Source organism: Panicum hallii, chromosome 4 (assembly GCF_002211085.1).
Source record: "Panicum hallii strain FIL2 chromosome 4, PHallii_v3.1, whole genome shotgun sequence".
Lineage (NCBI taxonomy): Eukaryota > Viridiplantae > Streptophyta > Magnoliopsida > Poales > Poaceae > Panicum > Panicum hallii.
This window is the reverse complement of record NC_038045.1, coordinates 52,686,768-52,700,158: the sequence shown is the minus strand read 5'-3', so window position 1 is coordinate 52,700,158 and position 13,391 is coordinate 52,686,768. Positions and strand designations below refer to the sequence as shown.

Below are 13,391 nucleotides of genomic sequence, written 5' to 3'. Positions count from 1 at the left end.
CTGATCCCTCTCCAACCAAATAGATCCTAAGACGAGGGCAGTTACCATTGCCATCTTATGGCTATATCCTTTGGTTTCCGCCACGGATGTATGTGATCTGCCGGACTCCGGAACAGAGAGCTGCCAGCTGGAAGTGGGTGGAGTGGCGGACAGGACAGACGGACGTCTTGGTTTCAAGCCAGCCTCTGGCAGTTCCTGGTCACTCCAAAGAATCTGTGTATTTTGATCCACAGAGGGGAGAGAGAGAGAGAGAGAGAGAGAGAGAGATCAGTCTCAGCAAGCCAACCAGCCTACTACAGGATGATGCATGGATTGCAGATCATTCCCTCTGCTCGTGTTAGCATCACACAGGCAGGTGTTCATCAGGATTCAAGCAATCAATGCTCCCTACAGCCCTCTCTGCAAGGACAACAACATAAGGGCAACAAACCAAACAAACAAGCCAGAAAACAAGGTGCACAACATGCAGATTGTTGATGCTAGTGAGAGCAACACCTCAACACATCAAAAGATCACCACATCCATTATCATCACACATCTTCATCACATCACAGGCACAAACATAAAGCAGATGTCGAAATGGAAACTGATTCATAAACACCCAATGAGAGAATAGCATTAAGATAGACCAGGCCTAGCCTCGGAAAGCAACAGCCAGACAGACCACCAGCTGGAGCTGTGCTTGCCGCTGCTGCTGTACATAATTATCCTGCTGCTTCAACATATCTTAAAGCTAACAAGTTCCAATCGCCAGGATAACTAAAAGGAGCCTACTGCTACGGCTGCCTTACTGAAATCTATGTCCACAGCCCGAATTCATTCAACAGAGGGTCATATGACTCTACTCAATCCTCTTCCTCCGCCACGTCCACCAGCTCGTACTCCACCAGCGACATGTTGTTGTCTTCCTTCACCTTGAACTCAGCAGCGTCAGTCACCTCAATCCTCCCCCACTTGTCCACTGCCAGCCTCATGGTCCCCTTGAACATGTCAATCTTGGCGTTGCGGAAGATCACTGTCGTATCCGGCTTCACGAGGTCAACTGTCCCCCCCCAAAAAAAGGAAAGAAAGCAAGTCTAGGTCAGTCGCAAGTCACATTGTGCACATTGTAACCAACAGTGATGAATATCACAAAACTACTTGCGAAACACATTTACATAAGTAAGGTTTCATCATGTGAACTTAGAGGTATATACCCAACTAATGAATTGAAAAGATGCTAGTATAACGTGGACTCGGCTAGCAAGGGATAACTGACAATGTTGGTATACAAAAAGGCCAAATAGATCTTTTCAAAAAAAAAGGCCAAATAGCATGTTCGGTGGCCCGGCTGTTTCTGGATGGCCACTAAAGGATACACCTATGTCATTATACATGTGTGTTAGTCATCCACAATTGAACACAATGAAGCCTAAAGCATGTACGATCAATCAACATAACAAAAATTGCTGCAGTGAAACGCCAGTCCTATGCATATATAGGTGAACGAGTAGCAGAGGCTATATATAGGTGAACAAGTAGCAGAGGCTATAGGCTACACAGCCTATTGAGTTGAGCACTTAAAAGCTTGGAGTGCGAACTACACCTGACGGATCATGTAACAGGAGCGCATAATACAATGGCTGGCATGGTAAGAAGCATATATATAGGAGGAAATTGGACATAGATCTATGCAATGCGGGTGCCAGGTAGTATGGCGACGGCGCTGATGGTGCACAGATCTGCAATGGTACCAGATCGAATCCCAGTAGAGAGCAGGATAGCAATCCAGTTGATCGATCGGTCGACGGCACGACTGGTGATCAAGGGCCAAGGAATAGTAATAGACGAGGAGGAGGTGGGGGGTACGTACTCTGGTCGTTGCGCGCTGTGACGAGGATGGTGCCGGTGTGGTCTCCGACGAGGCACTCGGCGACGCGGGTGCGTCCGACGTGGGTGGAGTGCTTCTCGAGGACGGTGCGGGCGGAGAGGACGCGGGCGGTGAGGGTGTGGCCGTGCGTCTGGGGGCGCAGCTGATCGATGGTGGTGAAGACGGGCTTGCGCAAGGGCACCGGCGCGGCGGGGCCGCGGGGCTTGGCGGCGTCGGCGGGGGGCCCGCGGCGCACGTAGCCGGTGCCGGGGGGTGGGGCCCCGCGGCGGAAGGGGCGCCTCGCAGGCGTCGACATCGGCGGCGATCCTCTGCTCCGAAACCCTAGCGGCGGCGGAGGAGGCGGCGGCGGCGGCCGCGGTGGGGTTGCAGTTGGTGGCGGCCGAAACGAGAAGACAACTTGTTGTTGTTGGGGGCAACTGCCAGGTGGGGTGGGGTACTATTTATATTTAACATGCGTGGCATGGTGGGCTGTGCCGGAACGGTTGGTTGGAGACCAGAGACTAGTTGGGCTGCATCTGAAACGTGGGCCAAAAAAGCACACAACACATGTTTGGCTGTAGGCAAGGTGACAATCCGGAAAGAAAAAACAGATAAATGGCATGGCACTGAATTCAAATTCTTAGCTATCTTAGCTATTTGTTTGGATGGTATTTACATTCTGAGACGGAGGACCTGTATATGTTCACATGGACAAATGTCCGCCCGTCTGTCAGCCTGTGCGTGTATTGTATCAGAGCGAGGTATGTATTGTTTACAGCTTCTTTGGCGGAGCTTTTGGAACGGCTCCACCAAAGAAGTATTTTGGAAATAGGCTTACACTGTTACTAGAAGCTTCACCCGTTTCGCCTTTTCAATCCATTCATTAAAAAAATAAAAAAAGCTGTTTCGCTAAATACTTTTGAAAGCAACTTTAGCTCCATCAGAACAGCTGGAGAGTTATAGGTGGAACTATTTTTTTTTTTTTGATAACAAGGCAGCAATATATTAAACCAAGCGTTCATTACATATTATGTTCCGAATAATTTCTGGAGACTCGTTAAACCAAATTACATCTTTAAACACATCAGCTTGCTTAGCTATAACATGAGCTGCCTCATTACACCACCTACTAACATAGGTAAATGTTACAGAAGGATTTTCACCAATTAAGTTTCTAACATCCTGAATAATGACTGCCACGTGAGATCTATCATGGACCTTGGATTTTATCTTCTTGATAACACTCAAGCAGTCCGAGGCCACAACAACTTGCTGCAAGTTTTGCTCCAAGGAAAAGGAGACAGCTCTCCTTATGGCTATTGCTTCAGCTAGCTCTGGGTCATCAAATCTTTGTATTAACTAACAGCACGCAGCAATGAAATCACCTCTATGATCACGAACCACCAAACCAACACCCATACGAGGTGGATTTTTAAATGTTGCTGCATCAACATTAATCATCAACCATCCATCCGGCGGTGGAATCCACTTTGGAACAGAGTATTCAGATTCATACTCATGCGATATTGGTGATTTAAATAAGTGCATCAATGCAATTTGTACATAAGTTTTCACTTTTTCTGCAACTCTATTGGGATGAGTAAGTTTTTCACCATTACGTACCGCATTTCTTGCCTCCCAAATATGCCAGGCTGTGATGGTAAAGACCGTTGCATCCACATCAGTAGCACCATCTAGAAAATCAAAGAGCCATTGTTTAACGGAAGGCAAGTATTGAATTTTGCATTTGATGCCAAAACACCTTTTTATTTCCCGCCAAACTTCATAAGCATATTGGCACGTTAAAATAGCATGTTGCACCGTTTCTTCCCTACCACAGTAGCAGCACATATCAGAGGCATGTAAGTTTCGAAGTTTGAGTTGAGCACCTGTCGGCAAACAGTCGTGAGCCATCCTCCATAGCATAACTTTCATCTTGGGCGGCGCCTTAATGGACCAAAGACGTTTCCACATTTTAGAAGTTTCCTTTTGATCTGACTTCTCTCCTCTGCCATTAGCACTCATAAATCTATGAAAGCTCTCAATTCTCATTAATGAATATGCTGTTTTTACCGTATAAATACCTGTTTTAGAATGTGGCCAGGCTGGGAAATCCTCACAGGCTGTTTTGCTCAATGGAATTTGTAGGATCTTATCAGCCATCACCTTCTGTGAAGCATGTTCGAATAAGGCCCTCATTCCAATCACCAGATTCTTCATCTATAAGAAAATGAACTGTGAGATCATCAGGAAGAGGCACAATAGGTTTCAGTAAAGAAGAGTTTTCAATCCAGCGATCCCTTGTTAACTGAATCCTTCTCCCATCTCCCACTCTCCATACTATACCTTTTTCCAGTAGCTTCTTCCCATGCATGAGACTTCGCCATATAAAAGATGAACTTCTTGGCTGTGGTGCGAACCAGAAATCACAATGAGGAAAATAACGGCCTTTTAGCACCCTTGCACAAAGAGAATGTGGCACTGTAAGGAGTCTCCAGCATTGTTTTCCCAACATTGCTTGATTGAATAGTTCCATGTCCCGAAAGCCCATGCCGCCCAAAGCTTTTGGTGTGGTTAACCATTCCCATGATCGCCAATGCATTTTCTTCTTCCCATTTTCGATTCCCCAAAAATAATTTGAAATTGTCATTCTCATCTTCTCACATATTCCAGCCGGTAGCCGAAAACAACTCATCACATAATTTGGAATTGCTTGTATCACCGATTTCAACATAACTTCCTTGCCCGCCCGAGAAAGGGGTCGATAACTCCATCCTCTCACCACTTTCCACATTCGATCTGATAGGAAATTAAAACTATTAGATAGTGATCTACCAACCCATGATGGCATTCCCAAATAGTTTGACTGCAATGCTTCATTTTGTATATTAAGGTATGTCTTCACTCTTTCTTTAATTTGTTCCGGACAATGAGTACCAAAAGAAACTAAAGATTTCTGACGATTAATCCTCTGTCCAGAGCCTTCACTGTAAACCTGTAGCACCTCATTTAGAGCCTGAAGATTTTTCGCATCTCCTCTTGTGAAAAAGATACTATCATCCGCGAAGAGAAGATGTGATATCGCTGGCCCCTTTGTTCCATTCTTAAGCCCTTTAAGAAATCCCTCACTTTCTTTCTTCTTTATAAGACATGACAGTCCCTCTGCACAAAGAAGAAATAGATATGGGCTGATCGGATCACCTTGCCTTAATCCTCTTGTTGGTTTGAAAACCCGTGATAGTTCTCCATTAATTCGAACAGCATATCTGACATTTGTTACACACCTCATTACAACATTGATCCATGCATTCGAGAAACCCATTTTGCTCATAACCCCCTGCAGGTATCTCCATTCGACTCTGTCATATGCCTTCATCATATCTATTTTCAAAGCAAAAAATGGAGTTTTAGATTTCTGTTTTCTAATCGTGTGCATGCATTCATAAGCAATTAAAACATTATCTGTTATTAGCCTGCCCGGTACAAAAGCACTTTGTTCATCTGAAATAATATTTGGAAGAATATTCTTTAATCTGTTAGCTAACACTTTGGAAGCTATTTTGTACAGGACATTACACAAACTTATTGGGCGGTAATTCACCAACCTCTCAGGTTGTGAAATTTTTGGAATTAAAACAATAGTAGTATCGCAAAGCCCACCAGGAATTTGGTCACCTTGTAAGAAGCTTCTCACAGCATGGCAGATTTCATCCTTCAAAAGATCCCAGTGACGCTGATAAAAAAGCGCTGGAAAACCATCAGGACCTGGCGACTTGGTCGGTCCCATTTGGAATAAGGCATCATGGATCTCCTCATCTGAATAGGGCTTACATAACTCCTCATTGGTGATCTGATTCAGCTTGCACGGGATAGTCTCCAGAATAACATTCATTTGGGGACATGGCTCACTAGAATATAAGTTCATGTAGAAATCACGGGTCATACATTTAATCTGTTCTTTATCCTCACATTTTGTACCATCATCTTTCAAAAGATACGATATCCTGTTTGTATTTTTTCTAGCCGAAGCTCTCGCATGGAAAAAGGAAGTGTTACGGTCCCCCTCTTGGAGCCAATCCACTCGAGATCGCTGGCGCGCCATTATTTCCTCACATTCAAATAGCTCACACAGCTTCCGTTCAATCAACCTTTCTTCTTCAGAGTATAACATTGTGGTACAGGAAGATCGAAGATTTGCTAGCCGTCTTTCAAGATTCTTGATCTCCTTTCTGACCGAACCAAAAGTGCTCATACTCCATTTCTGCAAAGAGCCTGCCATTTTCTTTAACTTTGACCAAACTGATTGAATATTTCTCGGTCCTTCTGAACCTTCTTTCCAGCTCTTCTCTACCACCTCCATATAGTCAGCAGCCCTTGCCCACATTGCCTCATATCTAAAAGTTTGTGAAAAAGGTTTGGCTTTATTACATTTAAAGCTGTTGTCAATTGAAATTAGGATAGCATAGTGGTCCGATGAATATGTAATCACGTTTTCAACTTGGCAGTCTGCGAATAGCTCCATGAACTGTCCATTAGCCACTGCTCTATCAAGTCTTACTTTAACATTGTTATTCCCTTTTTGCCTATTGTTCCATGTAAACTTTGGCCCTGAGAAGCCCAAATCAACTAGATCGCAGTCCTCAAGACACTCTCTGAAAAGTTTCATCTGTTGTTCCCCTCTTTCCACTTTACTCATATGTTCATCACTACTTAGCACTTCATTAAAATCACCTGCACATATCCACGGTCCAACCCATTGTGTTCTAATAAAGCGAAGGAGATCCCAGACTATGTGCCTCAATTCTGTTCTAGGCTCCCCATAAACAAAGGTAGATTTCCATAACATCTCCGTTCCCATTTTTATTGTCACATCAATAATATTTGTAGTATAGTGTTGGAGAAAAACATGGCACTCCTTGCCCCAAAACAGGGCCAGGCCCCCACTGTTTCCTTCACTGCTCACCGCAAAGCAACCAGAAAATCCAAGAGACCACATCAAATTTCTTGCTTTAGAATCCCTCATTTTAGTTTCCGATAAAAATAGGAGGGAGGGACGGAAACGCTTCACCAAAAGGCGAAGCTCAGCAACTGTCGAGGCAGTCCCAAGGCCCCGACAGTTCCAACATAAGATATTCATGGCTCCCGGCGGGGCTGGTACCCAGCCTCCGCCGATAGAATTACAGAAGTATTTTCCTCATTCCTTTGCCTCTTTGTCATCTTTATTTCCTCCCCTTCAAATTCCACCTCATTAACAATTTGGGCCTTTGTCGATTGAGCTACCACAATTGCCATCTCCATAGGGTCTGTATCTTGTGTGACCTCATTGCACCAAGCACCATTAATCAAATCCTCCCTTGATTTCATTTCTGGTTTTCTTTTCTTTTCAAGACCCGATGCACTAGTTTCCATATCAACATTCTTAGCATCTTTAACAAAGTTGGGTTCTGTTGTGGCAGTTATATTTTGGCTCCTTCTATTACAGAAAGTCTCTTTGTCCTCATCCTTATCACTAGAATCCAAAGATTGTTGTCCCGAGGGGCACATAGTCCTTGATTGATTATTTAAAAGCTTAGAATCAGATCCCCCTGCCAACATATCACGCCCACTAACTGCATTAGATTTCTTCTCTGCGAAACTACCACCTTGGCCTACCCCATCCCCAAAACTCCTTTTCTTTCTTTCATCTGCAGCTCTTAACTCCATATTATAAGGAAGATTGCCATTTTCATCCCGTTCAGCAGGATTTGGGCACTCCACCGATGAATGTCCAATAATTCCATAAGAGTAGCAGTAGCTTGGCAATTTTTCATATTGCACCTCATACCATTCCTTTTTCTGTCTCTTTACAGAGAAAATTGACACACCCCTTCGCAAAGGTTTTGTTATGTCAATCCTCACCTTTGCTCTGAGAAAAGGCCCCCAAGCCCTGCCATTGGAGTCCGCGTCAACCTTTTCCACTTTACCTATCTTTCCAGCTAGCTCTTCTCCCCAACTTTTGTTCGTAAGACCAAAAGGGAGGTTCTTGATTCTCACCCAGATTAACATATGATTGAGAACTACATCTGTTGGCCTCAGATTGGCATCAAACTCTTGAACTATTTTTTTTTTGAGAGGAGCCGCAGCCATACCATTACTGCACTGCCTTGGTCTTCCACGTCGCCGCTGTCGCTCGCCTACCCTAGTAATCAAGCTAACCGAACAGTTGGGGGTAGCTGAGGCAACTGCAAAGCCGACCGGAAAGAGAGAGATGGCCATGGACGCTGCGGCGGAGGTGGACCACCTCGCCGCCGAGAGGGCCGCCGCGCGCTTCGACGTCGAGGAGATGAAGGTCGCATGGGCCGGCTCACGACACGCAGTCGACGTCGCCGACCGCATGGCACGCCTCGTCGCATCCGACCCTGTAAGTGCTTCCTCCTCCTCCTCCTTCTTCTTCTTCTTCTTCTTCTTCCCCAAACAATTCCCAATCCCGTTTTAATTTGGATCTTGCCCCACGGCACCAAATCCCACCTCCGATCTCAACTCCCCAGTCGCCATAGGGAGACCGACTTTGTTTATTCAGCTTCTTCCACCCGGAGCTGTTCAGCTTCGCTTAGCTGACTTCCATATAATCTGTCCATGCTTTGCCTTTTCCGCTCCCTTCTACCTTCCCATCGATTATTTATTCAATACCACGTTCTACCAGCTTAATTCAGCTCTGAGCGCCTCGCCGAACCGCCTTTTCCCTCCCTCACATCACATCATTAGGATTTACGAGTACCCTTAGATCCACTGCTGACCACGCACACCTTTTTAATTTACTGTTTCCCTCTTTGCCTTGGTCACCTTCTGATGCTGACTCAAACCATATAATCTTTTATTCAACAGTAATAACGTCCGCTCCACGTGAACAACTGTAAGATTGTTTTTTTCCCCAAAAAAAAGGCAACAGCTACATTTTGAGTTTGAGCCTAACACATACTGCATACCTAGCCGTTGCTTCTCTCGAATGTCTGTGCGCTCAACACAACCTATTACATCAACATATATTGCTTCAAATTACAGCTTTTGAATCCCCATTCAGAGAAGATTCGCTCACATCTATGCCTGCTCAATATTTAGGTCTTCCGCAAGGATAACAGGACCATGCTCTCCAGGAAGGACTTGTTCAAGGATACTTTAAGAAAAGCAGCGCATGCGTGGAGGCGGATCGTCGAGCTACGTCTTACAGGTCCCAGATCATCCCATATATTTCCATTAACAACCAAAAAAAGGTGGTAGTCATACAGCACTCTGAACTTAATTCATGTACTGTCTTATTTGATATGGATTAACAGAAGAGGAAGCTAATTTGTTGAGGCTATATGTCGACCAGCCTGGTTATGTTGATCTGCATTGGGTATGCCTATCCATGCTTTACTCCATCAGTATATGTTCTGATCATACCACAATGAAGTCTTTGTTGCGCATATTGTATGTCTTCTGAAGTCAGTGCTACCATACTCTCTGCATGCCATCTATCTTCCTATTGTTCTTGGATTTATGCAAAAATCAGGGCATTCCCTTCAATAAGAACCGAGGATGCCATGGAATAGCAGATAGTTGCTTTGCTCAACCTTCATCTACTTTGTTAACTCTAAAAAAGAAACACCTTGCAGGGCATGTTTGTTCCTGCTATAAAAGGGCAAGGAACTGAAGAGCAGCAGCAGAAGTGGTTACCACTGGCTTACAAGTTCCAAATAATTGGGTGCTATGCTCAGACTGAACTTGGTCACGGCTCAAATGTTCAGGGCCTTGAAACAACTGCTACATTTGATCCAAAGACTGATGAGTTTGTCATCCACAGTCCAACTCTGACATCTAGCAAAGTAAAGTTATATGAATTAACTGCCACCTTATTGATTTATTTGAAAGATTCACTCTTTCCTTCTTTTTCTGTTGCTTTAGCCATCTGTAAATTGTTAATGATGCTGTTCCGCAATTCATTATGTGTTTCTTCATATTGGCAGTGGTGGCCTGGTGGCTTGGGGAAAGCCTCCACTCATGCAGTGGTGTATGCTCGGTTGATAACTGAAGGAAAGGACTATGGCATACATGGTAGTGTCTTTTTATTTAGGTCACCTTTAAGCTCTATTTCTTTACGACTTATGCATGCCATTGTTCCAGGTTTCATTGTGCAACTGCGAAGCTTAGTGGATCACTCACCGCTTCCTGGTGTTACCCTTGGTGATATTGGTGGAAAATTTGGTAGCGGTGCTTATAACAGCATGGATAATGGTGTTCTGCGATTTGATCATGTGCGCATCCCAAGGGATCAAATGTTGATGAGGTCTGTCCATTTGGGTTATCATACTTCATGTTGGCATTTTATCCTTTTTTGGGTTCAACCCTCCTCAAACTTGACATCGTTAACTCTCTAGGCTTTCACAAGTTACAAGGGAGGGGAAATATGTTCACTCAGATGTTCCAAAGCAGCTGCTTTATGGGACAATGGTTTTTGTTCGTCAGTCAATTGTTGCAGATGCTTCTAAGGCTTTGTCTCGCGCTGTTTGCATTGCTGTACGATACAGCGCAATCCGAAAGCAGTTTGGCTCTCAAGATGGTGGCCCTGAGACTCAGGTATTTTTTTCTTTTAATCTCTGGAGAAAATTTGTGTCGTGATTTCTTCATTTTCTCTGTTATTAATCTTTGAAGAAATTTTGCTGAAAACCATGTTCTCAACTAGAATTAAACTGACCGTATGTAAAAAATAATTAGCAATCGAAATCTATCCACTAGGCGGCATCAAAGGAAACTGGACGCCAAAATCTGGTTTCCCAGACTATGGTCACTATGTGATTTTAGTTCTACCCATATGCACCTCAAAAGACCACTTACAATGTCGTAAGAATAAGAAGCTTAGTTGATGCTGATTGTTTTTCACTTCCATTATGCAATTGCGTGGATAACCTATCCATATGCCCCTAATGTTTCCAAAGTTATGTCAACTCTGCAGCTGGTTAGGATATGCTGCTAATCTTCTTGAAATAACTTGTCTGTTAAGCATACATGATATGCATATTGTGATTTTTAATATTTGTGGATGTATGATGAACTTTCGTGAATCAACGGCCCGTGTTACACTGTTACTGCCTATGCTAATACATGGATAGTTGCTGCAACTTTGGGCTACCCAGCAACAAGTGACTAATGAATTCAAATTGGTTACAGGTCCTTAATTACAAGACTCAACAAAGCAGACTCTTTCCATTGCTGGCTTCAGCATATGCATTTAGATTTGTGGGTGATTGGCTCAACTGGCTATACATGGATGTCACCCAGAAACTGGAAGCTAAGGACTTCTCGACACTGCAAGAAGCTCATGCATGTACTGCTGGTTTGAAGGCTGTGACAACATCGGTAACAGCGGTACGCATAATTAGGTTTAAATTCAGTAATGCTTTTAGCTGTTCCACTTATTAATGGTTTAATTGCTGTACGTCATCGGGTATATTCATTGGCCCTCTTTGGTTCTCATGTCTATAATATTGAAGCGGGTTGAGTTGATATTGATTGTTCCCAAATATTATAAAAGTAGTCTGTAGAAATTCTCACACTGCCAAATGGGCAATTGTTGCTTTTATCACTTCATTTTCTTAGGTATTTCATAAGTTGGGACCGTGTGTTCTCCCAGACTGTCACCCGATACAATTTTTCTATCGACTGACTTGTATTCCTGAAGCTCCACTCCATTTCTCGAGAGTGTAGATTCTGGTCTGACGGTCAAGCTTATGCATGTTCTGATGGTCTAGTCAGTATATATAACAAAGGACTTTGACAATTAATTCTTGTAATGGGGAGACCTCTCTGTTATGATGCAGGATGCAATTGAAGAATGCCGAAAGCTCTGTGGTGGGCATGGTTACTTGAACAGCAGTGGGCTTCCTGAATTGTTTGCTGTTTATGTTCCTGCTTGCACCTACGAAGGAGACAATGTTGTTTTGCTTTTGCAGGTTTGTGTGGTATTCCTTAGTTGTGATGATACTAATCAACAATCATGCTTTTAGCTTGTGTTATTGTTTGTGTATGTGTGACTGCATAATTTATTTCCCCGCCTTTCAATATGCTTTTCTTTAGTCTATTTTGGTCTGTTAATTGCCTTTGGTGGTGCCTGTAGGTTGCACGTATTCTAATGAAGACTGTTTCTCAATTGGCTTCTGGGAAGCAACCTGTTGGTACAATGGCTTACATGGGCAAAGTACAATATTTGATGCAATGCAAATGTGCTGTCAATACTGGTACATACTCAGGCTGGCTCATCATATAATCTCATTGTCAAGTATATTTGATATTTGTTTCAGGCCTCTTGAGGAGGCTATTATCCTATATTTGTGATAGTAATAATCCAAGTTTGATAAACCCCAACAGCTGAAGATTGGCTTAACCCTGTTGCCATACAAGAGGCATTTGAAGCTAGGGCTCTCAGGATGGTGGTAAACTGCGCCCAGAACGTAAGCCAAGCATCAAGCCAAGAGGAAGGTTAGTATTTATAATATCTAGGAAATAAATATATCATATTCTTTTGGATTCTTTTTTTAGCAAATTGTAGTCGCTAAAGTATCTTTGGAAATCAAGTGTATTCACAATGGTCATTGTCTTGCAGGTTTCTACGAGAGGTCCCCAGATTTGCTTGAGGCTGCGGTAGCTCACATCCAGCTGATCATTGTAACCAAGTAAGTATTAATTGTTGAACCTTCTTGGTGGAGCGTGTGATCTTTTTTAAAAAATAAAAAAATAAAAATAAAATAAAGGAAAGAAGAAGTAGAAGAAACAACGATTCATTGTTACCGTGTGGTGTTAGGTTCATCGAGAAGGTGCAGCAGGACATTCCTGGAGATGGAGTGAAGGAACAGCTCCAGAACCTTTGCAATGTTTACGCACTGTACATTCTTCACAAGCACCTGGGCGACTTCCTGGCGACTGGGTGCATCACACCGAAGCAGGGAGCGCTGGCAAACGAGCAGCTGGGCAAGCTGTATGCGCAGGTAGGCCAATTCCTGCGCTGGTACCGGTAGAGTAGTATGGTGGTGAAGAGAATGAATGGGTCATGCAACCACAGGTGCGACCGAACGCTGTTGCGCTGGTGGATGCGTTCAACCACACGGACCACTACCTGGGGTCCGTGCTGGGGCGGTACGACGGGAATGTGTACCCGGCGCTGTACGAGGAGGCGTGGAAGGACCCTCTGAACGAGACGGTGGTGCCGGAGGGGTACCACGAGTACCTCCGCCCCTTGCTCAAGCAGCAGCTCAAGCTCTCCTCCAGGCTCTGATTCTGCGCGTCTCTCCTCTGAATGGATGAACGAGGGGAATAAGCCAGGAAAGAGGCATTCTCGTATGTCTGCGTGTGTAGTCATTGCCTTATGTGTAGGCACGCGAATCATATGATACGTTCAATGCTCAAGTGCATGAAGCAGTGGAACTCTGTCTGTATCTGTCGAAGCTACTGTTGGTTGTTTACTTGTATGTAACCTCCAGCTGAATGCGTACTTGGGAAAGATCAAGCGGAAGTACGCCTTCAGTGCAGG

The 13,391-nt window shown here is 44.1% G+C and overlaps 2 protein-coding genes across 2 annotated transcripts; one reads left to right on the top strand and one right to left on the bottom strand.

The window, feature by feature from the left end:
• Nucleotides 1–543: 543 nt before the first annotated feature.
• On the bottom strand, nucleotides 544–2,273 carry LOC112891138 (uncharacterized protein At4g28440-like). The gene is made up of 2 exons (XM_025958070.1): nucleotides 1,853–2,273; nucleotides 544–1,042 (listed from the first exon to the last, which is right to left on the bottom strand). Exons 1-2 carry the CDS (start codon nucleotides 2,163–2,165, stop codon nucleotides 846–848), a joined length of 510 nt encoding a protein of 169 aa, XP_025813855.1. The 5' UTR covers nucleotides 2,166–2,273; the 3' UTR covers nucleotides 544–845.
• A 5,722-nt stretch (nucleotides 2,274–7,995) lies between these two features.
• On the top strand, nucleotides 7,996–13,340 carry LOC112889026 (peroxisomal acyl-coenzyme A oxidase 1-like). Its single transcript, XM_025955489.1, has 14 exons — nucleotides 7,996–8,249; nucleotides 8,948–9,056; nucleotides 9,163–9,224; nucleotides 9,484–9,693; nucleotides 9,835–9,922; nucleotides 9,992–10,154; nucleotides 10,246–10,444; nucleotides 11,036–11,233; nucleotides 11,686–11,817; nucleotides 11,982–12,102; nucleotides 12,233–12,343; nucleotides 12,468–12,537; nucleotides 12,666–12,849; nucleotides 12,924–13,340. The coding sequence occupies exons 1-14, from the start codon at nucleotides 8,097–8,099 to the stop codon at nucleotides 13,134–13,136; spliced, it is 2,013 nt and encodes a 670-aa protein (XP_025811274.1). The 5' UTR covers nucleotides 7,996–8,096; the 3' UTR covers nucleotides 13,137–13,340.
• Nucleotides 13,341–13,391: the final 51 nt, after the last annotated feature.

Coding starts and splice junctions, on each gene's coding strand:
- LOC112891138 (XM_025958070.1), bottom strand. CDS start 2,165: ATGTCGACGCCTGCGAGGCGCCCCTTCCGCCGCGGGGCCCCACCCCCC. Junction 1,043..1,852: donor CACAGCGCGCAACGACCAGA/GTACGTACCCCC, acceptor GGGGGGGGACAG/TTGACCTCGTGAAGCCGGAT.
- LOC112889026 (XM_025955489.1), top strand. CDS start 8,097: ATGGCCATGGACGCTGCGGCGGAGGTGGACCACCTCGCCGCCGAGAGG. Junction 9,923..9,991: donor AAAGGACTATGGCATACATG/GTAGTGTCTTTT, acceptor CCATTGTTCCAG/GTTTCATTGTGCAACTGCGA. Junction 12,344..12,467: donor AGCATCAAGCCAAGAGGAAG/GTTAGTATTTAT, acceptor ATTGTCTTGCAG/GTTTCTACGAGAGGTCCCCA.